This window comes from Accipiter gentilis, chromosome 14, assembly GCF_929443795.1.
Source record: "Accipiter gentilis chromosome 14, bAccGen1.1, whole genome shotgun sequence".
In the NCBI taxonomy this organism is placed as follows: Eukaryota; Metazoa; Chordata; class Aves; order Accipitriformes; family Accipitridae; genus Astur; species Astur gentilis.
Window position 1 is genome coordinate 8,795,091 of NC_064893.1, and position 26,992 is coordinate 8,822,082.

Genomic DNA, 26,992 nt, shown 5'->3' on the forward strand with positions numbered 1-26,992 from the left:
GTGGTCTGAATTAACCAGATTAGGACTTTGTGAAATGGAGATTATATGATGTGTGCAGAAAGCAAGGGAACATTGAATATCTCCCCTGTAGGCTCTACCCTTTGGTTTCACTGCCCACTGCAGAATCTCTGATATGTTTCTGGAAGCAGCAACACATCTTACAATCTGTCTGCTATCATCACTGGGGCCTGGTGCATCTCAGACAGGAGGAAGTAAAACATGCGGAGAGTCTTTAAGTAGAATCACTAGGTTATGCATGAACAGAGCTATAGGCACAGAGACATCCACAACGGCTTCCCCTGAGTCCATGTAAGTTGAAAACTGATAGTGATGAGGTTACACAATCCTGTAGCTGGTGGATTTACCATTGAGGTCAGCAGTAATTCAGGGATCTCTGCGGTTCACAGTAGAATGGATCTTTCATTTCCTTTATGTCCTCACTGCCTGTCCTTGCAGATGAGTTTACCTAAATTTCCTATTATCAATGGTTTTGTTTCATTTCAGCAAAATGAAATATTAAAATATTAAAATATAGTAGAAGCAATACTATCCATTTTAATGCATTTTAACACAGCAGTTTCTAACTTGTGGTTCACAGCCTGCTAATAGGAAATCTGTGACAAGTAAATAAAAGGCAAGCAAACTGCCATGACCCTTCAGTGCACTGTGTAAGGACTTGCTCTTCCATTGGAAAACATTTAGGAGGAATCAAAGAGAGTTTGAAAAGCACAGCTGTAACATCATAACATGTATATCCCCAGGCACTTTCTAATAGTTACAGTGCTCCTGTGCTTGAGCCAGAGTTGTGCGAAATGCATATTAACCAGTCTCTGCATGTGCTTAAGCACCTGCCCTGATTAGAAAAGGCTTTTAAATATTACTTAAAGACATTACTGTCTTTCAGCTAATGACCTTGAACCTATTTGATAATTTTCTTCCAGTCATATTTTTATGGAGGAAATGTCAGGAAAGAAAAATTAAAGGGGTTTCCAGGGATTGGCGAGTTTCAGATTTGGAGGAGAAATGGGCATTGCAGGCATGTGGGGGTAACAGAAGAAGCTGGGTAAGGCAGAGAGGTGATGACACAGAATGCTTTGCTTGAGAGAAGACAGCTATAAAGATCTTTGTCCACTACAGTAGGTATTTCCTTCAAAACCAAAAGCAGGGTCCTCAGTTCTGGGCGTTATCCAATGAGTTTGTGAGGTGTACTGGCAAAGTGCGAGTTTTACACCTCAAAAAGCTGATTCATACACAAGAAGACAATCTACTACTGTCTATAGCTGCTGCTGTTGCTGGAACTTTCTGTCGGGACAAAAAAAAAATATCTTTCTTTTTCTGTTAAAGCTTTTTGGAAAATGAAGGCTTGTCTGGAAAAGTGAAATGGAACATTTCAGTAGCATCCAATATCTGATACCACGACATTAATACCTGGGAGCAGAAACAGGGCATGGTGCTACAGGAAAATAAAAGATCTCTAGAAGAAGAATATTACCTTGGAGCACTAGATTTTATCCCTGTAACTGGCATGAAATTAGAAGTCATATAAAGCAGACTGGAACCAAGACACAATCTGTATTCCTACACTACGGGAAATACTGATTATTTTTTTTTTTTAAATTTTTATTATTATTTCCCAGATTCAAAAAAAAAAAAGAAAAAGAAAAGATCAAAACCACACAGCATTAAATGTTTCTAAAAATGATTACTTGGAAGTGCAAAATATTGTATTTCTGTTTATGGGGAGCTCCACAAATCATTTTATCCCGTTCCTTGAACTGAGTAGCTTCTGAATTCGCTCTAAATTACAACTGTGTCCCTCTGTAGTGCCATCTTACTGTTGGTAGCTATGGCTGAGGTATGAAACGTCAGCATGTACCCTAGCATTTACCCCAGACTGACAGAGAGAGGTCCCTGGCTGGACTATTGCTCTGCATGTGACTTTCTATATGGCACCATTAGTGGGGAAACAACTTGCTTTAATGGAGGACTCATTCTGGAAAGGAAGACTGGTCCACAGGATTGTTGAGTAGGGCATCTAACATTTAAGGTGAGATGAAACCCCACCCTGTGACACAGTCCCAACAAGGGAATTTATTTGAAATTCTTGTGAACAAACTGAGGCTCAAAAGCCAAAGGCCAGTCAGCACTGTCAAAGGGGCTAATTCAGTTCTCCAGCTTTTGGGACTGGGTGTAGCTCAGATGGAATTGGTGGGACTACACCACCTTAGCTTCTCACCCCTGTATGAAGTTGTCTTTACTTTTTGCAATGTGATTGTCACTGCTGCAAATAAAAGTAAGTCAGCATGTGCAAGAAAAATCATACTGCATTAGAATAATTTTATTTTCTGGGCTTAATAAATTTTGCAAGAAGACCTTAATAATTTACCAAGGAATGGCATGTAAGAATCATTTCTCTGTGAAAGTAATGAATCAGTATCTAAGGGGATTCCCTTTCTTTAAAACAAGTTAGAGAAGTAAGACACTTACTGTAAACTGTATTTGGCAGCCTCCCATGATGTAATCTAAGAAAGAATGCATCTTGTGGATCTGCAGACAAGAAAGCAAGACATTCAAATTAGCTGTGTACTCCTAAAACATCAGAGAACTGCCTGAAAAAAGTAAATTGGAAGGAGGAAAGGGACCAATTGAAAATAAGGTAAAGGAAGAAAGCGTTAAATATAGTTTGAGACAGAAAACAAAAATGTAAACAGAGAAAATATCAAAATTATAAAACTACAGAAAGGAAAATTCACATCAAAAGTAGAACCAAGCTCTGCTCCTTCTCAGTGGGAAGGCAGTGGAAATTTTGCTGTTGGTTCAGGAGGAACAAGAGCAATTTTGTAGAAATGATGGAAGGATTAGAAGGGAAACACACAAAAGACCAACTGGCAAGCCTGTAGGTATAACAGTGTAGTACTGCCTACTCCATTGCACAACAGCAGGGACAGGGCAAGAGTAATGAAAGAGGAGAGTTGGGGATAGTCAGCTTACCTTTGGGATTCAAGTCCTTGTCTTTACTTTTTGTAGTGGAGCAGTTTCCACTGCTATCCTACAGGCAGTTCCACTTTGTTGTCTGTGTTTCCAAACACCATTAAAATATATTGCTGAGAGCTTAGTAAAGAAACAGCCAAAGAGTAAAACATGTATTTACCTTGCACTGGTTAAGGATGACAATGCCTGAGTTCTTGTAATTCTTCTTCTTTGCTTTGTACTTGGGGTTAATGCACTCCCATTGTACCTGTGAAAAATAGCAGTCACTGCTTGAAGGAAAACCTATGTACAAATTGAATAATTAACAAAAATGGCACTGATTTCCACAGTTGACTAAATCCTATCAAATAATGGTGCACACAGAAGAAAAAATGAAAACCATTAACTATGCAGAGAAGGATCTTAATAGAAAAAGGCTCAGGGCAAACATCTGTCTTCAAACACATACATGTGGACACAGAACTGAGAGAGAGATCCAGATTCGTGCGCTGTCTTCCAGTCTTGTAGGTTCAGGTGTTACATTAGCAAGATTGAGATCATTTAAGAGGATAAAAAAAGAGGGAATTTAATACAAATGAAAATACTGGAGGGAGCAACCTGATGCTTTGTATCAATTACAAAACTGCCTATGCAGTAGCACTGGTGTTTTGTATTAAACTCATGATTGGAGAACTTCTGTTCAGAAATCATCTCACTCTCTTGAAAGAGAGCAGTAGTTTCTCCTTTAAGTCTGATAATAAAATAAAAAGTTAAGAAAATCACTAAAATGTGCACAAAGATGCAGTTATCTAATTACTGATATATTTGAAAATTATCCCTAAGAATATATTAAAACCCTTTTTTAAAATGTTCTGAATAGTTTTATTTACAAATAGTCAATTTTACAGCAAAATAGTCCTACCTTGTAGCTGAGATACATTGTTTTGTTCCCATCGTAACATCTCCCAGAGTCTTACTGACTTCCACTTCAGATGTTCTGCCCTCCTCTGGTTTCGGGCAGATTAATAAGACCAAGCTTTCAGACCCTGACCTCTAAAGTCTACAATATTATTCATGCCTCTTACTGCAGGAGTAAAATGTATGTTTGTACGTGCAAGAATCTATTGGCATTTGTAAATCCAGATTTGTATCTGTAGTGTGTTATTAAATATGGTTAAGAACATTACTGCTTTCTTTCAGGGAGGTGCTTTCAAGTGCTGGGAGAAAACATGTGATGTTTGGTAACATAAAGAATGTATCTCCAAAGGGAACCAGGATGAACTATTATCTAAAAATTCCCATTATGACATTTTGAAATGAAACATATGTCTTAAATGTTACAATATTTTGCCTATAGTGAAGACCTTCATAAGTGTTACAATACTTTGTCTATAGTGAAGACGTTCATATAGGATCTGAGCAAAGTGTTTGAGCATGTAAAACTATTTTTACTTTATGAACAGCCCCAGCGATTTCATTGAGCTTCAAACCATTGCCTAGCAGCAATTATTTGGATGTCTCTGAAGTATTTCAAACTTAGAGCTTTTGTCAAATGTCAAAAAAGGGAAGGCAAACCATATGGCTTTGGAGCAATACAAGACCTTTTCTGCACAGGGGAGGAGGAGTACTTTCATCACTGTTACTGGAGACAGATGACAGAGTGAAGAATGGGAAAAGACAAAAAAATGTTCCAACTGCAGGAAGCACATCTGTTTGCTCTCCCAGTTAGCCTACAGCTCAATTATTTGTCTCATGAAATGAATTTTCCAACTGAGAAGACAGGCAGACACAGGCCCACATGTTCAGGGGAAATCCTCCATAAACATTTTTCCTCTACTCAAGAGAAGCAGTCAGGCTTAAGAAATAAAAGCCCTTCTCTCCAAGTAAAGAGGGCGCTCTGTGACACAAAGACAGAGTGCAATAAACTCATATTTGGGAGAGCAATCTGACAGCAAGGCAAAACCACTGCCCACTCGCATCCTTATACATTGCTGTCTGGCAAAATGGTTTGGCATACAGTTGTCTCCAAATTTACTGCAAGCATTCCTACAGAGAAATTCTGCTGTCTGTATAGTATAAAGCAACTGTAATATATCAAATAGACAGAAAAAATAGGAGGCAGGATTTGTGTTCCTCCCCTCAACACTGACCTACACTGGAGAGACCTCATTGCTTTCCCCTGAACGCCCAAGGTGCACTTCCTTAATTTTATAATCCCCCAACACTAACACTTTTCAATGTGCATGCTTAAACAAGGCCTGACCTATATGAACCCTTACACTATGCACATAATTCCTCTCCTTGGGAAAAGGATTATTTAAGCCTGATAAACATTATGTTCATGTGATTGGTTTCTGGAAGAAGTTTACACTATATAAGCACCAAAGCAGCATAAAACACTACTTCAGGGGAGAAAAATCCGTGCCTGTGGCCAGCCTCTCAGCTTCTCTGTGCTAGCTGTAAATTCCAACTAGGAATGTTTACCTACCTTTGAAATGCATTTTGAGATGTATGGATAATGATTCTCAGCAACTATCTAAAGCTCATTAAAATACTCCATGTGCAAGTCACTAACATGTCATTGGCTGATGTGGATAACAAAGCAAAGGAAAGAACATACTAGCAAATTCCTAGGAAGTAGGAAAGCAGAAAGAACAATTTTGCACCTATTAAATCTGTTGATGTGACAGTACAGAGGAGAGGAGAGGAGAGGAGAGGAGAGGAGAGGAGAAAAGAAGACATTCCCAGTTCACAGGCTTAAAAAAACAGTTTTACCATTTTACATAAAACTCTCTGTCTTCACTTACCCACCAAGATCCAGTTCTGACCTTGGCAATTCCCACAGTTCAAGCTGAAAATGTGACAAGCATCATTTGAAGGAAATTCCTATACATGCCTTGTCATATCTCCAGCTCTTCTAAAGGGAACAGAGTTCAGAATACAGCTCTAAGCAGGTACGTAATAACAAGAAACAAATTTCAAATATTTTGCTTGCACTGTGAGGCTAAGCTCAATTTTCAGTCTGTTCCTCCATTCCTGGTATTGATTTGACATTGTTTTTTATCAATTCATTTTTGTCTCTTAAATTAACTTTTTAGTTGAGAGGAAACTAATGCAAGAGTCTGCAATCTGACATGGTAAACATTGTGAAGTTTGGATTCATCATTCTGAAAGTCACTTAGCATTTCCTCCAAATGCCTGGTAGCTCTGGGCTATGCAAGCTTTTTCCCTGTCAAACAACACAGTGAATCCGAAAGAGAAAGCAACCTGGTTTTAACTATCTCCTGTTAATTTAATATAAGTACTGTTGCAAAGGTCGGTAATGAACCCCCAGACTACACTGCTTTGGTGTTTTGCTTATACCCCCAAACTGAAACCACCAGGTGGAGAATTTCTGAATTTAAGACAAACTCCATCCAGCTATTCTTCAATGAAAGTCAGCAAACTAATTTTGACACTTAGAAGGTCCTAATCCTCTCATTGCTGTAATGAGGAGACACAGATCCCTCAATGAGAGATGTTACTCCCTGCAGTGAAGGATGCTGCCTTCCCAAACATCCTTACCCCTTCTCTTACCAAACCTCCAGAAGAAAAGAGCAAATGATGCAACCACCTGTGCCACACACCAGCAAAGGGAAGTGGAGGCGACTAAATTCAGGCAACGATTGTAGAACCAAAATTTGGGCAGTATGTGGCTACCAATAGCCCAAGCTATTCAGAGACAGAAATGAAGATCTCAGGAGAGTTTCATGTACCCTGAGGCATGAGAAATCATGATACAGAGCAGTTGCTTTCTCTGGGACACTGTGCTTGCACACCAGGACATTGGGTATTCCTGTGAGGAAAGAAAAGGTTAGACAGCTGTGGCAAAACTTGTGTGATCATTAGCATGTTGTCTCGCCCCCGCTGCAATCCTTTTGTTTCTTTCCTGCTCCTTTATGTACGGCTGCTGCAACAAATTGCATAGTTTGTAAATGACAAAGGAGGCATTGTGGTCTAATGGACAGGGTGAAAAAAACCAATCGATAGCAGGCAGCTCTATATCCTGCATTATCTTTTTCTGATGCCTCAAGAAAATGAAGTCACTTTCAAGCAAACTGCAACTCCTCCTGCCTGAAAGGGTAGTTTATTCCTGCCATCCCTTTAGGCAAGAGGACAGGGTGGGTTTTTTCCTCCTTCTGCCCAGAAAGACATCCACCATGGGAGAAGAACTGCTTTTAATCACAACCAGAGGTTTCCTCTGGAAACTTGCACCCATGGACTGAAGTGAAAACCAAAGCACTTCTTGTTTCCTCAGCCAAGTTCCCCGGCCTCACCCGTGCTCCTGAGGTTGCACTGCTGGCTGCCTAATCACAGGGATGTGGCAGGTGCCTGACATGGCTTCACCCTCCTCTGAAGCCTCTGTTGCCCTCTCTGGGGCCAGCAGCAGCTGCTGCTATTGCAGACAGTCCTGGATGAACTTGATCATCTCCTGATAAAACTGGACATGGAATTGTCTGTTTGTGTCCATAAACTCCTTGGGCCATTACCAAAGGCTTGAAAGTCTCAACCCTGCACAGTTATCTGAAGAGCTACCCAATGCAAAGGCCCTGAGTGAGGGTCATAGCCAAATATCTGGGCAAATGGGGGAACCCAACGCAGATCCCCTCAGGACCCCATCCAATCTTGTGCATCACAGCAGCCCTCCTTGCCCACCTAGTAACACCCTAAGCTTGTGGGAATGTCAGTGGAGATGGTAAGTACAGGAGGGTTTCTTCCTTCCCTTGCCTTCCGTGTGTGTGTGCAATACACGTGTCCATTTTTATGTAATAAAGGAACAGATTTTTCCCTTACATAACTCCCGTGTTGCATGGGGATCCAGGTGGTTTATGTTTCTATGACTTTGCCTCCCCCCAAATCCCTCTGGCTTTATTGCCTTCAAAAAAAAAAAAAAGTTACTTTTTTCTCATTAGTAGATGACTTCTCCTTTCAACTATGAAAAGCTTTAATAGTCTTTAATTTTTTTATCAAGCTTTTCTAGTCTTGTTTTAAAATGTTTGATAAGATTAATATTAGAACACCTTATAAAACTGCCACTGTACACACATATTAAAAATATATATTATACATAAATTTGGAACAAATCCTAAGCATACAATAAACTTCAAAGTATTTACTAGTATTTCACTAAAAAACCCAAACCTGTCACAAATAGGGATGGACTTGTTCTTACTGTATTTTCTTGTGTCAAGACTATGGTGAAGGAGTAAATGATGCATTTTAGAATGGTGGAAAATGTTAAATAGAAGGTTTAGAAATGCTTGCTTCAGATGTGCATTTGAACAACGGGATGTCTTTGGGCCAGCTTTTATTGGTGGTCAGTATGAAAACAGCCTAGGTGTCAGAATGTAACAGTGTGTGACAACAAGGTAATTATTATGGAACAGAAACACACACCAAGCTATTATCCTGAAGTTGTTCGTGATCAGGAAGTCTTAAACAGCATCAGTTAATTTCATCTGTACCACCAACCAAAGACTAAGAAGCTTTCCCAGAATTCAGTTCTTTTAGTCATGGAGAAACAACTGTCAATATGAAGGAGTCGTAATTCAAGACTTGTGAATCTCACCTAAGACCTGCCACATTTGGAAAAGAAATTCATAAACTACTCACACCATTCCTGCTCAAAACAGGTGATCAATCATTCAGATAAGGAATCCTCTCTCCTTCCTTCACACACTACTGGTTCAACCACTAGCAAGCTTCCAGTGCTAGATTCACAACACGTATCTAAATGATGCCTGTTCTCAAACACAAATTCCCAAGAAATATCACAGTGGAAGCAAGCCAGCAAGTCAACTGTAAGCTGATCGGATCAGAGGCTGACACTCAAAACTTGGGATAATCACTACCCAGCCCAGGGGTGGAACTGAGTCTTAGAAGCACCATCACCTCCTGTAAGTAAGTAGATGACACATATCCATTCTGAGCATCTCAAGTCGGTCTGTAACTGTTGATAGATTGGCTACAAGATACTTTCATCTCGTAGCCAAGAGCGGGAGGTTGAAGAATGGGTCAGAATACTCTGTGCTTTCTGGAGGATGAACTATGTACAATTAAAAGGCAACTTCAAGATTCTTGTCAACGCCTCCAGAGATGAGGTGAGCTGATGAAACGGTGAGAATTACTAGCAGTTCACAGATGACACACAGTTCTTCCCATTCCCCAGCACAAACTACATTACTCCCACTCTTACCACTTAATGCATTTATGGCAACTTGTGGAACTGATACCAACTAATACAGACATTGCCGATGGGCAGAGAGGGAGAGCCATGCCATTGGTGTAGCCTCCTTTAACACTGCACAGATTTGCAGCTGGTGCGTAAGGAGAGTTTCTGGATTCCCCGTCAAAGATGAATGTTCCCTCCAATTCTCCCCGGTTGCCTGAGAGAGTGAAAAACCCTGGTTGACAATCACTAGGATGTTTTGATTATCTTTTGACAGAACTATAGCAATGTACTGTAGCTGGCCATAAAGTCTACTGCACAAAAGAAAATACAACCAGAATAAGAAGTTTCACTGTGTCTCCTTAGCAACTCAAACAGGGATGTCAGACCTGAGTTCTGCTCTTTACACTGGCTTCCACAGCATCTGAGATGAAATTCCAGGTTTTGGTCCTCATCTTCGACACTCACTGTTGCGATGCTATGTGAAAAAATGCTTAACACCATGGGCTGAAGGATGTAGCTGGCAGTTTTATTCCTCTGCCTGAAAGGAGTACTACATGGAAAACAACTTTTTCTGGCCTGAGACTACGAAAAAGTCTCTTCTAGGAACAAAGAACTATGTCTAACCTAATCCTCTCCTCACCCACATATAATTACATTTCTCTGATGTAGCCTTCCTTATTAGAAATACCTATCAACACATCCATTCAAAGGCAAAACACCTTCCTCCTCCTCTGCCATTCCCTCAAGGTTTACTAAACACTCCATTGCACATGCTTTTTCTTTGGGAATAATAAAACTAAAGAAAAAACTGACAAATGCTAAACACATTACTTAATGTTGCACAAAGGATGTTGAGATAAACTATGCACTAAGATGTATTTATGGGGTCCACAGCTAATGGCATATACTGCCTTTGGCAGCAACAGTTATTTTTGGAGAATACAGAAAAAGGACAGAGGATGAGGGAGGGAGGCATAGAAGGAGAGAGAAAGAGAGAAAGGGAAAAGGAAATTAGTCTCTGTCTCCAGCCAACTGACAAGTGACATAGTCTCCCACACAAGCGACCTCTCCTGTACAAGATATGATCACAATACTTCTTCCATAATAACCATATTGTTTTCACCAGGATCTGCTCAAACTTGCTACTGTCTGTTCTTGCCTATCGTGCTATTAGTACTCACTGAAGCCTGCTTTCATCAGGTGCAAGAGCCATCTAGCATGTACATGTATGTTCTTTGGGCAATATTTATTAGCCACTTAAATGTCTATTACCTACTATCTTATCCACCAAATCTTGTTTTTCTCCAGAATAGACTACAAAACAAGGATTAGAAAAGAGAGGGGGAGAAGGACCGATTCTCACATTGGTGGCAATTGTGTCTCATGAGAGCTGGCTGTAACAACAGAATAGGGTTTTGCAGGTGTGAGCCCACAGAATAACTGCACACTACCAACAGAATGAGAGCAACAAGGAAGAAATAATGCCACGATGCCTTAGGCGTGTGGAGGAGAAAAGCTGCACTTTTGCAGTGAAAGCAGATTGCAATGTTACAGGTGAAAGGCAGCCTGCCGAATGGCAAATCGCAGGCCCTTAGCAAGAGAAAGGTTCAGGCACTTGAAGCATTGTGCAACATTAAAACATTCCTGGATGGCACTCTGATACTGTAGTGTCAACCTAGAACAAGAATTGACAAATTGTTGTACGAACTTCTTATGCCTCTGAAAGAGTAACCATCCTTTTTGCTAGGTGAGGGTGAAAAGAGCAGACTGTTTCTCCATCATAATAAAGAATACATAGTTTATCCTTCACAGCCATTCCTGGCGCTCTAGACTGCAAGTCTCTTGTCTTGGCCAACAAGCTGTCAGTTTGGGAAGGACTGTGATGCTCTTTTGAAGACATTTACTTTGGAAATACACACCCTTTACCACTCTCACACAGTCCCTTTCCCAGCCAGAGGTATTTGTATCCAAAATTGGAGTTGTCACATCACTGGCCTTGTTAATGGTATTCACTCTGGAATCTGTTTACCTCTTTATGTAGGTTTTACTTCCACTCAAATTCTGTTTGGTTTAAGTTTTGATCCTCTGACTTAATTTGAGAGAATAAAACAGGGTTTCGTTTACACTCAGGTTCTGTTCAGAAGTTATTTATGACAGGTTAATATATGACTGATATGTATCAACAGTATTTTACACACATGAGCAACAATTGCTAAACTCTAGGTTGTTTTAAGAACATCAGCAGAAAACACCTAGAAGAATCATAAAAACTTCTTGACCTATGGAATAGCCTGACTGCTTACCATTTATTAAATACCTTTTGATTCTTTGTTAGCTTTCTATTAACACATTACAAACAAAACCTTAATATAAAGCCCAAATAAAGCTTATTTGGCATTTGTGTTTGGTTTTGAGATCACCATGAAGCAGTGAATACAAATTACCAGCTGACTAGAAAGTCAACCTTTTTACCTCCCCCTCAGAGAATTTATCAAAACTAACACCTTCAGGAGTAAGTAATAATAGAAGATGACAATTTCTGGAATTAAATATGCCAAATCATTTATCATATTCAATAATTATCATCAATTTGAAAAGATCAGGCTGACATAAAGAAGTGAAATTATTAATAAGCTAACAATTTCATTTTCTCTTAGGACTGTAATTAATGAGATATTTAGGAAACTAATAGTTTCTCCATGATGGGTTCAGGTTAGAGCTGGCAGCAATGAATGCAGCACATGAGAAATGGAGAAAGACGGAGAATGACCCTCACCCAGTAAAGGCCGTTAGGCTGGTAGGGAAATGCTCTGAGCACCCAGACTGTGCATCTGCTTTCCCGTAACAGCATAGCACCTCATAGAAACCATGTGCTCAGGCTCAAAGGAAATAAAACTTAGCAGAAAGAAATGTCTGTAGAACGTGAACTAGAAAAGACCCCAAGTATTGCAGGCATGGATGTACAGGGAAGGCTGCTTTTTGCATTTTCAGATTATCATGTCCAGATAACAGTAACACCTATGGGAGAGATCAACACAGCAACTAACTTTGGAGAGATGATGAGGCAGTGGTACTTGCTTTATTACAGGATTGTCTGAGGAACACTGCTCTACAAAACTTACATATTGAGATTGCTTGGATGGTTTCCGCTTACCTGTCTTCCTTCCATAGCTCCTCGCATTTCCTTGAAAGTCGAGCTAAATTCTCCAATGAAGTCATGCTTTCCATTGGAATCCCAGTCCCAAACTATGCACTGGGGAGACAAAAGGGAAAAGAACAAAAGAGCACATTTTTCTTCAGACAGAAAACGGGTTACACTGAAAAGTACTACAAGAGAAATTATGATATGCATTGGGTAGAGTGTTTTATCTAGAAGGAAACCACAAGACGTACTAAAAACATATTCTTGTCTAGATCAAAATGAAATGACAAGTAGAATCTCAACACAGCTTGCTGACAGTTGTGTGTTATGGAGTTGGATGATGAAAGCAAGTTAATGTATTTTAGAAAGAAAGGATTCCTTGATTCCATCTTTTTGCTAGGTGTAAAAACACAGGATTATGTGTATTTGCACGTTCATGGTCAAATGGTGTCCTGAATTAAGAGTCACTTACCTCACTGAAGTGCTTTACAAATATAAATTAATATTCCAAACCCTAGTTGTTGTGGGCAAACATTACCATTCTCATTTTTACAGTCAGTGAATGTGAGACAATAGTTACAGAGATCATTTTCTGAAATGGCTTTGAATTTATACACATCGGTGTTTGGTGCCCATATCTTGGCTGTTTTCCAGTGTTGCTCAACAGTGACTATTCAAACCAAACCTCGCTGGTAGTCATTCCTAAATTCATGCATAAACATGAACATCTCCATGAGTTTGAGCTGTGAGAATTTTATTTTACAGACATTGCTAAATACAATTCAGCGAGTCAAGACTGAAGCACATCGTAATAACTACATGCTTTGCTAAATGTTAATTTTAAAACTGGCCCGAAGACAACAAAGGGGCTCACAACTTTAAAGAACAAAATCCCAAATTCAGCCTCATGGTCTCCCTAGATAAAGCTTGCATATGTTGACAGAATCAGGAGGCCTTTACCAAACATGTCCTGTTACAAAATACCTTTTTTCCTTTTTTTTTCTAAAGCAGAAATGCCTCAAAGCCATCTGCACTGTCGCATGAGTGCACTGACATTTGGCTATCAGGTGGCTTTGAGGGTAACTTCGACTCCCTCCTGAGGGCGAGTCTTCCAGGTCTGTGCATGGGTGTGGGGTGAGGACTGGACTGGTGGAAGTAGTAGAGGAGGTCCCTGCGGAGAAAGGCAGGAATGAAACATAACTGGGGGTGGTGGGGCAGCAATACTCGGGTACAAGGCTTAACAACAGTGCGTTTTATCAGGCCACTTTGTCTCAGTGAGGCTCAGTGCTTTTAACCCAGCACTGGTGGTGACACGACACCAGAAGAAGAGCGAGAAACCTCAAGGCATTTGAAGTTTGCTTGGTCCAAAGGGGCACTTTGAGTTCACCCGTAAGGGAACTGAAATCACTGGATCTTGACTGGATCTGGAATGTTAAGTATTTCCAGAACAGCATTTTATTGAAACAGACTTCCATGTCCACTAGCTATGCTTTCTAACCAGTCTGAATAATCCAGTCAAAGCTGGTAGGTGAGCACCGTGGCCAAGCCCTTTTCACTGGCCCACTAATCCACGGGTTTGTAAATTCACTTTGAGGGTAGGGGAAAGAATCTATAGAAAGCTTGAGATATTGGCAAAATGACCGAATCCTTTGAGTGAGAGCAAACAGACAAAAAAGTATTTCAGGAGAAAGACTATCTGAAACAACATAACTCACTACAGGCAGGGTCTCTCACAAAGTCAGCCTTAATGGGTGTTCATCTCACATCCTCCCATCACAGCTGAAAGTTAATAAATAGACTCTTCCACACAAAGATATGTCCATGTGAGGTCCATTGACCTGAAGCATAGGTAGGAAGATATTTGATCTCTACATCTATTCCAGTTATCTGAATTTATTATGCTGCTAAGTGCCCAGGCACCTTATTTGCCTTTGTGGAAGCAACACAAAGGTGATGATTTCACTAAACTCATACCCAGGACTCCTCCTGGCAGTATACCACCACCCACGTTATCATTTAGGTTCTTTTCTTTTTTTACAATGACTCTAGCTTTCTTTTGAACTTTCAATGCTGTTCCACTTAGCCCCAGGAAGAGGTCCGGTTTGATGCAAGGGGAATTTCTCTGATCCGTATAGAAGATGTGTGGTAGAGGTACAAAGGACTGCCCATAGGGAAAGAGTACAAGTATGTCTCTTATTGCTACAGAAGTTAATCAGTTGAAACAGTTCACTGGTCAGGCAAAGACCTGGTTCTTGAACCCTCAGTTACTTTTCCACCCTACCACCTGCGCTTTTGCTTACTTACTTTATGCAGGGATCCCAGACAAAAGGAAGCTCCAGGACAAAAAATGAAAATATTTTTTTCTAAGACTTGGAGATCCTTTTTAGCAGCTTTGACATTGCAGGGGTGGGTGGAGGTTAAGAGGGAAAGGCAGAGGAGTTCCTCTGTATGCTTGTTTATAAGCTAAATTTTACACAACAATAATCAAGCAAGAGTGGGTTTCTGGTTCTGATAGTGGTAATGTTGCCTGGAACAAAACTCGACACAGTATTTTCATCACTAACAGTCCTGGAGAATTCTTCTTGATTAAATCTTCACCAATAATCACTCTATGCTTATTATCAACTTCAATTTTTCGATGAGCTGGTAACAAAAAAAATCCAAGAAAAAGAATTTAATTTACAAAAAAACCCTGAAACCATTTTTGTTTCACAGAGCTTGAATCAGGTTAATTTTCTTTTTCTGTGATATTGTGTGTTAATATAAATTAGTCATTTTTTATTGAAATTACTTTCTAAATATTTCATGAAAAAATGGATTTCAGAGATTAAGCATTACTTAAAACATTTTTTTTCCCCTGTAATGATTGTGAAAATGAATTAAGATCCTAAAAGTAACACTAAGTAAAAAGATTTGTCAAAATGTCATAGCAAAATTGATATAAATGTGCAAAAAGTATAGTTTTAGTAACATTGGGAACTTTTCAAAAAAATGTTTTTGAAAAAAAATGGCTAATTCACAAAGAAAAAAGCCAACCCTTATTGTGAAATTTTCCAACCAGATTTACTTTTCAGGTTCTGTCTTTAAGCTCTATTGGAGCATAAACACAAGAACAGATCCAAAGTTATCAGAGACCTCCAGGAAAAGATACTTTGAAAAGATGCTAACTCTTATGAAGTGGGAAAAGCTCTTCATGCTGATTTGTGGTTAGAATCTTAACTGGAGATGAGCAAAGTTAAATTACATTTAAAGTGTCCACCCAACAGGGATCCAACTGCTTTTTCTTTCAAGCTAGAGGCTTTCTAACCTTAGCTTTCAGAAAGCCAGATGGTACTTTGATCTTCATGTTGGCTTCATGGAAAAGACAAACAATTACAGTATTATCTCAGTGCCATTTGCACAATTAGAGCTAAGGAAGAAAGGGGGTTCCTGCATGTACATCCATTATGACTTCTTCTTTTTTTCAGTTTCACATCTGCCCATAGAAATTAATTGTTACTGTGCGAAAAACATGTTGTACACAGTGATGATTCTGCATTTCAGCTGTATGTGAAAAGTATTTCTGAATCTTATAAATACTGGGGTCCAGAATTTTTTATAAAAACCCACTCTGACGGATAAAATAAGCAGGGAAGGACTTTTGCAAATAATCTAGAATCAGGTAAAGACCAGAGGTGATAAACAAAGGATTATTTTCCCTACGAAATACTTCAAAGCTGTTGTTTTTTTAAAGAAGGCCCTATGTGCTTTTCAAATCAAATCCCCCAGAAATCGTCCTTTATCTTTAGGCAAACCTTAATGTGTTCTTTGGGTCTGTACTCTTACAGGTTGCTTAAGCAGATGATTATCAGTATACCTACAGTCTATTAAAAGTCTCATTAATTCAAGGAGGCTTTCCATATGCTTAATTTTAAACACTGGTAAATTAGTGTTCAGATAAGTGGTGAAAGAATTCAGTCTCCTACCTATGGTTAGAAGCTCAAATGCAGGGAATAAAAACTTCTGTCTAATGCTGCATGGTAATGGAATAGCGCTGACTGGAATGATGAACGCCTACTCCTGCATGGTCCTTCCTCCCTCCCCAAAATACCTGCTGACTGCAGGGAGAAGGAACACTGTGTCAGGGCCTCTCAAGGAAAGGCGCTATGCCTGATAGAGCTAACCAGTAGACTCAGTTAAGAGGACATCAGAGGATCATTTCTGGGTACGCACATCTTCATTCCTTCAGCTTTTCTTGTAAATGCTACAAAATGAAAGATTTCCTTTCAGGCTGAAATTGAAATTTTCACTGGAGAAGGGGGAGAGAAAGGTCCATTTTAAAAAGAAAAAGATATCTCAGGTGGATAGAGATGAAAATTTTCCCTGGTTTTATTTCTGTTCAGCTTTTTCACCAAGCGTAGATTTTGACAATACTCTCACTACAAAGGGAACTTCTGAGCAGCATGCAAGAAAAATTGCATTGATATTGAAGCTACAACAGCACAGGCCTTCTCTGGCTGAATTTCCTAATGCTTCCCAGAAGATGTCAGCTAGATTAATCTTGCTACCTCTGCATGAGCAAAAAAACCTCACTTGCACAATTTCTGATTTTAATTATATTTTACAGAAATATAATCTGGACCATCTTCCACCTCCAGCCAATACTGATGTTCTGTGATGTGATGATGCCTAGATAAGAAGTAAATCAAATTCTCTGTCCAGTGTCTCCCACAGAGCGAGGCAGTTTTCTTGTTTGATAATACAACAGCAAAAAAAGAATTCCTACCTCAGATCCAGAGCACATGATCCACACTCAATCGTTATTTTTTTAAAGTTTAACTTCCATGACCTGACTTGAGACCAGAAAGTGGTGTTCCACATCTCAATATGAGAGTCAGACTATGTTTTCACTGAGCAAAATTCTTCTACAATTGTCATAAAATAATTCTTCCCATGCTCACCATCCTATCTAGCTTTAACCACAAGGAGAACTAAGTAAAAGACTGACTACTGTAAGTTTGCATTCGTGTGTGCGTGTCTGTAGGTGCTGAGATTATTTTCCCTATATACCTTCAGGGAAATGCTTCAAGTGATTTGTCCCCATTAGGCTGTCACGAACAGAGAACTATTATATACAGCACCTTTAGGCAGGGGTAAAGGAGAGACTTGTAACTTAACCTTGCAATTTATGAACCAGCCCAAAACATGCTCTGAAGGCTAGTTTTTAAAAGACTAGCAGTGAGCCTCATGCTAAATCCTATCTGGAGGCAGCTGACAGCCACACCATGGAAATGTACTTCTTGAAAATAATCCATTTAAGTTTCCCTCAGCTGGCCGGACACTGCAGGTTATAGCATGCACAAAGCCAGCAAAAACTAGAAAATTCCCAGTCTTGCCAGACTGAGTTTCTCCAGCTCTGCATATGCTCAAACTCCAGTTATGAAATGTTCGTATGGCCTGTGCTGGTACTACCTTGCCACCTAGTTGGAGAGGTGTAGCGTTGGACAGCCCTCCTGACAACACAAGAGCTTACTTAACTTAAAATACTTCGCAAACTTGCGACCAAAAGATACTGGCTTCGGTGGCAGAGAAGACCAAACCCTTGGTCCACTGTCCAGCTGCTCTGTGCTGGCAGAAGAGCAGAACAGCCAGAAAGGCAGCAGCCTCTAGCAGCCAAAGCAGTCCCGTGGACAGGAGGCTCGCTGCTCTGATCTGGCTGTGATGCAGGTGAGATTCTAGTTCACATATTGCATCAAAAAGGAGATTTCTCTGTGTGCTGTTACTTCAGTATCTATCTCCTGACACTCAATGAGGAGTGGAAGGGATACCTTTCAAGGAGGATAATTACCTTTGCCCATGAATTGCCTGTAGTCCCTAGTTACGTGTTAGGGGAACAGTAGTGAATGAGAGTGGTTTAAATTCTGAGCAGAAGCCATCTAGGATGGCTTTTCCTTGCGTTTCTGTGAAACAAAGTATCTTGTGGCTAGGCAAGAAGGAGAATGCTCATTTTTGGACTTGAATGTAATAACTTACAAACCAGTCAGGTATACAGTTCTTACCATTCAACTCTAAACTAAAATAACACCACAATAATTTTTAGGTAGCATTTATATGACACTTAATATCTCTCAAAGAAACCAAGTCTTGAGGCAAATGTCAGTGGCCTTCTCTACTTCTAGAATTACTCTGAGCTGCAGGTGGTATGATGTGGCAAAAGGCTACAAACAGCAACTCTTCTTTGGTTCATTCTCTAGGATCAGTGGGAAAATAATAATAATAAAAAAGACTCGGAAAAGCCAGAGAAGGTGAAAAAAAATCTCAGAAAAAAATTTACTTGATCATCAAAGTGATTTTTCTGGAACAGTCTGTCTCTCATCAGGGTTATTATTACTTGATAATGAAGTAAACCTCCTACTGTACGTCCCTGAAGTATATGTACCCCACTTGGAATACTTCAAAGAAGGTCTTTCTATGGGAAGGCCTTTATGCACTACCTACCCGTTCACCCCACTTGGGTATGAGAAAAGCTATGCAAAACCTTCAGTACAAAAGCTAAAACACTTCAAGCTATACTGTTTCTATAGTCATGATGTTGCAAGGCCAAATTCTACATTATACACATCACAACCCTGGGTTATGTGCTGGAGAATAACTGTCCAGAAATTTGGTCTTTCCTGCTGCATATGAAATTCTTTGCTCTGTTTTTTTTTTCTTCATCCAAGCTGATCATCACAGTTTTCTCTTTTCACTAGGTGCACTTCTCCAAAAAGTTAAAGTAGACTTTTTCTGGCTCATTTCAGATTTCCTCTGAAGTCGGGCTCCAGTGAGAATAGAGTGAACCAGTCAAAATGAACCAATGCTGTTGCAAGTCTCTCACTGGCTGAAGTTAAACTTCCTTCAGAGGACTGTTCATAAAATATTTGAACTTCTTCCTCTCAGAAAGATTAACTCAATTCTTCAAACTAAACTACTCAAAAACCCTGGACTAATGGGGAAAAAAGAGCTCACACCCTACACTATTAGACTATGTGCTACCTCTGTGAAGCCAATCTAGAAGCAAATTTCAAAGTTTTCTTCTTGACTACAGAGCCTCATTCTTTTTGAAAACTACATCTGTTCTGCTGAATTTGAATGGACTGATACTCATCAGTCCACCAGCACAGCTGAGTTTGCTCCATAAGCATTAGATGAAACCCTGGCTCCATTCTAGCCAACGCGACTTTTCCTATTAACTTCAACATGTGCCAGGATTTCATCAATAATTTTGTGCCTCCTGTACATAGATGGTGGTAATTGATGTTAAAAGTTGACAGGGTTGTTATTGGATTCAGATCCTTTGCCTATTGAAGGGGACTTGAGACAGACTCATTGATAGATTCCTCTTGGTTAATGGTAAGTGATTCAGCATTTCCTTCAACATGCTGCAGTGAGTACAGCACCCAAGACACAGTCAAAAAAACAAAGAAAAATTATCTTCCTGTGGATCTAAACACATGGGAAGTTTGCTTTTAAAATTATCTGCTTGGGAGAGAAAAGTGAAGGGAGTCACAGAATGAATCACAGAATGGTTTGGGTTGGAAGGGACCTTAAAGATCATCTAATTCCAACCCCCCTGCCATGGGCAGGGACTCCTTCCACTAGACCAGGTTGCTCAAAGCCCCATCCAACCTGGCCTTGAACACTTCCAGGGATAGGACATCCACAACTTCTCTGGGCAACCTGTTCCAGCGTTTCACCACCCTCACTGTAAAGAACTTCTTCCACATCTAATGTAAATCTACCCTTTCCGTTTAAAGCCATTGCCCCTTGTCCTATCACTACAGTCCCTGATAAAGAGTCCCTCCTCATCTTTCTTGTAGGCCCCCTTTAGGTACTGGATGGCTGCTATAAGGTCTCCCTGGAGCCTTCTCTTCTCCAGGCTGAACAATCACAACTCTCTCAGCCTGTCCTCACAAGGGAGGTGCTCCAGCCCCCTGATCATTTTTGTGGCCCTCCTCTGGACTAGCTACAACAGGTCAATGTCTTTCTTATGTTGGGGGCCCCAGAGCTGAACGCAGTACTGCAGGTAGGGTCTTAATGAGAGCAGAGCAGAGGGGCATAATCCTCTCCCTTGACCTGCTGGCCATGCTTCTTTTATGCAGCCCAGGATACACTTGACTTTCTGGGCTGCCAGCGCACATTGTCAGCTCATGTCCAGCTTTTCATCCACCAGTACCTCCAAGCCCTTCTCTGCAGGGCTGCTCTCAATCCCTTCACCCCCCAGACTCTATTTGTGCTTGGGATCACCCTGACTGATGTGCAGGACCTCACACTTGGCCTTTTTGAACTTCATGAGGTTCACGTTGGCCCACCTCTCAAGCCTGTCAAGGTCCCTCTGGATGGCATCCCTTCCCTCCAGCATGGTGACCGCAGCACACAGTTTGTTGTTATTGGCAAACTTGCTGAGGGTGCACTCAATCCCACTGTCCATGTTGCCGACAAAGATGTTAAACAGGATAAGTCTTATTTTTCTACAAAAAGTGGCAGGTCCTCTGATTCACGATCAGTGTGAGTGAGTCATATTTTATTGAGAGCTGTGACATGACACCAGCCTGAGCCTATTTCACTCGCCAAATGAAAACAGGGACCATTTACACAACCATCATCACCAAACCCAGCCTCTCTACAGCGCCACTGGAGATTTGAGCACAACAGCAGTGGCTCAGCAATGATGGGAAGCCTTGCAGTTGGATGTTGCCTCTTCTTGACAGCTCACAGCATATTAAGAACCATCAGGGTCATTTGAAAACCAATTACGTAAAGCCACAGTTTGGTGATTACCCTTATTTGTATTACAAGGGTGCCTAGGAGCCTCAAGCCTGTTCAGTGCTGACAAATGAACCCCAGAGATATTCCCCTGAAACAGAGGAATACGCTACAGTAAGTTACATCATTTGAGGGACAACTTATAACTGGATTTTCAACAGCTCTGTAGGTTTTGACGGTGATAAGCTTCTACTTTGCAGTCACAGTTAGGTTTATGCAACAAAATCCTCAGTATATATACAGGAAACTGCAATTACTAATCGGGTTCAGCACGGACGTGAATGCACACTTCCATTTGTGCACTGGCCTAAAATAGAGATCTGTGTAGTTGAAATGAATGCCTACAAATTTACTAGAAACTACACTTTCTTTATAGTAAGGGCAAAGAACTCCGTGTTAATTGCAACATTTCTTTTTTAGTATTTGCTCATCCAAAACATCCCTAGCAACTTAATATTTAACACAGAAATGGGACAATTTTTCAGTATTCTGCTTGTGTTCATGAAGACTTAGTTGTCCAGCAAATGAGAAAGCAGGCTGGAGCATTTTTAAAACAGATATAAAATGGTGACTTGACTTTCTATTTCAGTCAATGAGATTCCAGTGTTTGAGCCTATGTCTTTGGCCTAATAGTCTGTAACATAATGTGCAACTTTTTTCACATATGATATGATAAACACAAAACAAATAGTAAAACATAACAACAGCAAAAACTTCTGCAAACACTACCCTAAGGCTCCTGTTGTGAGATTATCAATACCTCTCAAGTAGTTTTCTCCATGAGTATCCCTCCTTTTGGTTCACAGTCTGTTCTGTCCCTATGCAAAAGAATCTGTCTTCCAAAACTTTTGTGAGAGGTGATAAACTAGTGTACTGACCCAGCAGTGCCTCTTCTTGTTACATGTATCTGAGACTTCTGCTCATCTAACAAACAATTCCCTATGTACCAAATAAAAGGCATTGCTCATTGGCAGGCCTCTCTGATGTACCTGCTGGAGAAGCTGCAGGCACAGCAGTAAAGTTTATCATAATTCATGGGTGCATATCAAAAAGCTCTCAGACAGAACGAGACTCTATCCAGTTCCCACTGTCTACTCTCAGTTCCTAAAAAAAGCTCAAGTTAGCTTTATCTAACACTCTGAAAGTCAGCAGATAAAAATCAACCATTGCCTTATATCTCAAGCAGGAAAGGAAGATGATGATACTTGGCAGAAAGAGCACAAAATGCTCTTCCCTACCAGAGCAGCATGAAACTGTCCCTGAACACCACTTGTAATAATGATGAGTGTTTATACAAAGTGACTGATTACACTGTTCTTTCTGTTGTCAATCAGTGGGGGAGTTAATTCCACATCTCTTGGATATAATTCCAAAAGAATGACCTGGCAAACAGCATTAGCTTTAATGGCCCTGAACCGGTCACTCTGTTCAGTGGATGCTACCACAGCATAAACATCAGTGGAGGTGGACCTTCCCAATTCTGGGTAATTTATTAAACTAAGGCAGGCAGAGGTTTCAAACATGGAAAGTTTTTAGTATAAAGTGGACAAGAAATTAATTAAGAAATGTGAAGCAATACTAAATGTTTATTAAAAGAGTATTCTAAACCATGTTTCCCATGGAAAATGAAGAGATGAAATATTTAGATTTCTAGATTAAGCAGAGACACAGTGCATAGGCCACTATAATTGAAATGGCTAAAGTAACATAAGAGGTCAAGGTTAAAAGTTAAACCCAAGCTTAATTTAAGGGTAAAGGTGTGAGAATAAAGGTCACAGTTCCTTATCTCATTCACATGTTGGATTTTTTAAATCCATCCTTGTGAAACTTCTACTGAATACTTTGCACCTGTCATAGCAGTCATCACTGGATGTAAATGGTCTCATTTCTGTTTTTCTTTCCTTTTGTTCTAAGCCTCAGTTAGTGCCTTCACACAGACACACTGTTGCTTCAAGGTGAACCCTCCACAAATCTCCTTTTGATTAGTGGAGAGATTATGTACTTAAAAACAAAACCTCCAGCCTTTTTCAGCACTGCTTTAAACTTAGTTTTCTGGTCAGAGTCTTATTTTATCTCCTGTGCTGTATTTAGTGCTGAATTCATCTCCTGTATGGATGCTGAAAGTACCTCCATGAAGAATCTAAAACCCTGCACTGTCACAAGCTCCCATGGCAATGTATTGTCAAAGACTTCCAGTAAGAGTTAAATTAAGACCATGACATGGTGTCTGGATCTTTCAAAAAAGATTACATATCAGCTAAATAGCAGATATTTTCCTGTTTCTTGGAAGCTTATGAGCAAGCTAAAACTGTGAAACAGTAACACTGTTGACGTATCCCATATTTTTTATATAACTGTTCAGATCTTTGGGTTTTTGTACACGTACAGTAACCTAGTTTCTGGGTTTTGTTCTTGTACTATGTAGAAACGAAGACTTTAACAGATTACATTAACTGCCTGTCTAAATCTATACAGGCTTCCTTTCCTATTTGTATTGCTCTCGTATCCATTCAAGTGTTTAACAGATGTTCTCCATAATTATGAGTTCTCAGTAACTGCTCTATATTTTCTGGGTTTATCTCTTTCCATAACAACGGATATGACACTTTTGTATAAGCAAATGTGCTGTATGATGGGGTGGAAACTTGAGGGTGAGCTCACTGGGAAAACTGGCACATGAACAGAGAACTCTTGTGTTTGCCAGCCAGGCTTCTTTCCAACATCTCTTAAAAATCAGGAAGGAACAGACTGGAAAGCCAAGGTGCCCAGCACCACAGTTACCCTATGTGACTGGCAAACCTGAAGGTATGGGCATATATGGATGGGTTGAACACAGCAGTCTCCTCTGGAAGAACATTTTGTAAAGATAGAGACATGGAAGGAAGGGAGAAAAACTCTGGCAGAAAATAGAACCACTGAGGTTTCCACATGGGTGAAATGATCTAGAAACCAGATGAAAGCCTAAGCCCAATGAGGTAATTGAGTGCTTTGCTATAGCGTCTAGTGAGGCCAGATTCTTCCCCTATGGAGAAGATGAGACACTGTGGAATATACATATGCATTATAATGTAGCATATTATAATTCTATATTAATGTAATGAATATAGAATACATTTATAAAATATAGTATATATAGTATTGTATATAATATCACATATTACAGTCCAAATCAACAATTAAAATAATATATTAATCTTGCTTTATATGAATCCTTCCCTGCTTCTTGAGCAAGGAAACTTTTTGTGTAAACATTGACTCCTAAGGAAACTCAGCTACATATAATGGAACTAAAAGAAGGAATCTGACAGCTTTCTGTGACTGTAACAAAATTTTAAGAGACAAATAGTCTGCTGCACACAGAACGCTCTAAAAGTAGTTGCCTTAAATCACTGTTGTGACTTTTTTTGCCAAATATGCAAAGCAAAGCATGTGCAAACAGTAATTTATTTGATTAATTTTGTGTGTCTCTGTCTTCTGAACCATATACAAACAGATGACGATTTTTGTGAAATAATGTATTTCTTTTGAAGACTTTCTGTGCTTATCCTATTTCTCACTTGTGAGCAATCCGTTGTGACTAAATGACGGTTCGAAGTTTGGTACTAAACCACCTCAACAAAATTCTGACATATTCACAACACAGCAAAATTAAGAGCCCAAAGTGCCCAGAATCAGAGGTGAGAAGCCCAACATTAAGATTTTTTAGGAAGGAAATACCAATTAAAATTCTGTTTCTTGGCACGTTTTCCAGTGACAATAAAAGTTAATGTTGTTTAATATCAAGTTTATCTTTGGGATTTCTCTGTTTCCATTGAACCATCACAGTTCTAACAGATACTTAGCAGTTTAGAAAATAATCCTGTATCCAACCACCTTTCCTCCTTCAAAAAAAGCAAATAAAGATTAACGCCAGACGACGAAACCGACACATGGCTATCATCAGTGGCATATGAATGAGGTGGCAGAGATACACCTTCACCCTACCCCAAACCAAAGAGCCAAGATTTTGGCAAAGGATGCTAGTGAAAACAGACACTCTGAGCTGGACTGTGGCTGGCACTGACGTTATTTGGGTGAACCCTTAGGTAACAGGGTTACACGGTAGGTTTCTCAGTGCGGGGATGACCCTCCAGATTCAGGATGGGATTGAAGCTTCCTGCAAAAAATTTCTGCTGCAACTTCCAGTGCTGCTGCTGCATCCGAGATGTGCCAAAATACTTCTGCAAAGGACAAGAGAGCTGACCCTGTTTACTGGCCTGATTCCAGCACAAGCAATTAAATTTCTACCATCTCAACAACCCCTGCAGTTCAGACTGGAACAGTGTTATTTGCTGCTTCCTGCCCTGAACTGTCGCAGAGCGTTTCTGTGTGCTCTTGAGGAGTTGCCACAGGCCACCCCCAGAGACGGCTGCCTAACAGCAGCAGGTGAAGCCACGCTCACATGGAAGGCTTTGCAACTACTGTACTGAAAGCAACTAAGAGCTAAGACCTTCACTGCTTATTGTTCCACTATCACCTCTCATCAGCTGAAGAAAATCTAGGTCTAGCCACTTTTTGTTATTGAAGATGACTGAGCTGCGAAGAGCAACTTAAAATACTTACGCTTCCATGGCCTAACAGCATAGACGAATAAAATGAAAACATTTGTACATATCTGCCCATTTTCTGTTTCCTTCTCTGCACTTCAGATCAGTTCCCAGGGCATACAGGAGCGATGAGATTAAATTAAATAAAATGGCTGATTGACTGTGAACTTTCTGCAAAAATAAACCGCATGCATTTCAGTATGCCTGGTCTCAGCTGAAAACTACCCACTAACACACCCCAGATTGAAGAATACTGCAAAGTAGAACGGGAGAAAAATAGTATAATTATCATGCTGGAGTATTTTATAGCATATAAAACTAGCAAAGAGTTTTGGAAAAAAGCAGCAGTGCCTGTTACTGCTGGGCTTAGCAGAGGGCTTGGGTGTTTTGAGAATGCAAAGAAATGCAGTGTTTGGGAAAAATGAGAACTTCAGTAAAGAGTGTAGCTAGTACTCTAAAACCAGACTTTCAATAGCTGAGCTCTATGTTTGTACTCCCAATAAATGATAGGAAGTAACAGTACTCAGATATCTAAGTACCTTCTCTGAATATGCAATCAGGTACTTAGATTGCATAAATGACCAAAATTATGCCACAAATAACTGGAGGTGAATAAAAAGAGGCCTGGTTAAAACCGAGCTGATAATTCATTCCCTAATGTCAACATTTTGTCAGATTAATGTGCAATTTCCTTTGCGAACAGGAAGATGATGTAGGTGTGGACACACTTTAATTATTCTGCTAGGTGAATTACGAAGCTATCATTAAAATAATTACCAATGGAAGAAGGAGAATCAAACACTTAATTCAATGTAGTTATAACCCCTATTTCCTCCTAATGTGGGTGATTTATCTCACTATGATTAAAGGAAGTAAGGACACTTCAGTAACACATGTGCCTGTATCAATAGGCTAGCTATTAAACAACAATCACATCTCAGTAAAAAAGAGACCCTACACAGAGAATAATGTTCAGGCAGAAAAAAAGTGACTATTCTAACTGGTCAGCAGATATTCTCTGAAGACTACCAACAAAGGAAAGTAATTGAAAAAAAATCCAACTCATAAATACTAAGTTCATCCTATTAAACAACTGCAACAAACTAACAGGATTTTTGAGTATCTTCTCTATTTCATCATGTTCCTTCTCCCAGTTTCTCAAACCAGGTTGTGCGTTTGCACATTGGTGCTGTACAGGTTGCCACTTTTTAGAGATATATTTTCATACATTTATGAAAAGCACAAATGCATGCTAACAACTGTGAAAAGGAGGTGGAAGAAAAAGCACTGAAAACCATG

At 39.9% G+C, this 26,992-nt stretch overlaps 1 protein-coding gene across 3 annotated transcripts in view; it reads right to left on the minus strand.

Annotated features, from left to right (window-relative positions):
- The window catches only part of CPNE4 (copine 4), a 244,239-nt gene that overhangs the window by 41,670 nt on the left and 175,577 nt on the right, over nucleotides 1–26,992 (minus strand). For all 3 annotated transcript variants that reach the window (XM_049817053.1, XM_049817055.1, XM_049817054.1), the window contains exons 8-10: nucleotides 12,336–12,434; nucleotides 3,152–3,238; nucleotides 2,488–2,547 (exon numbers count right to left, since the gene is read on the minus strand). In XM_049817053.1, the coding sequence (XP_049673010.1) occupies nucleotides 2,488–2,547; nucleotides 3,152–3,238; nucleotides 12,336–12,434 (246 nt within the window). The remainder of the gene's footprint in view (nucleotides 1–2,487; nucleotides 2,548–3,151; nucleotides 3,239–12,335; nucleotides 12,435–26,992) is intronic.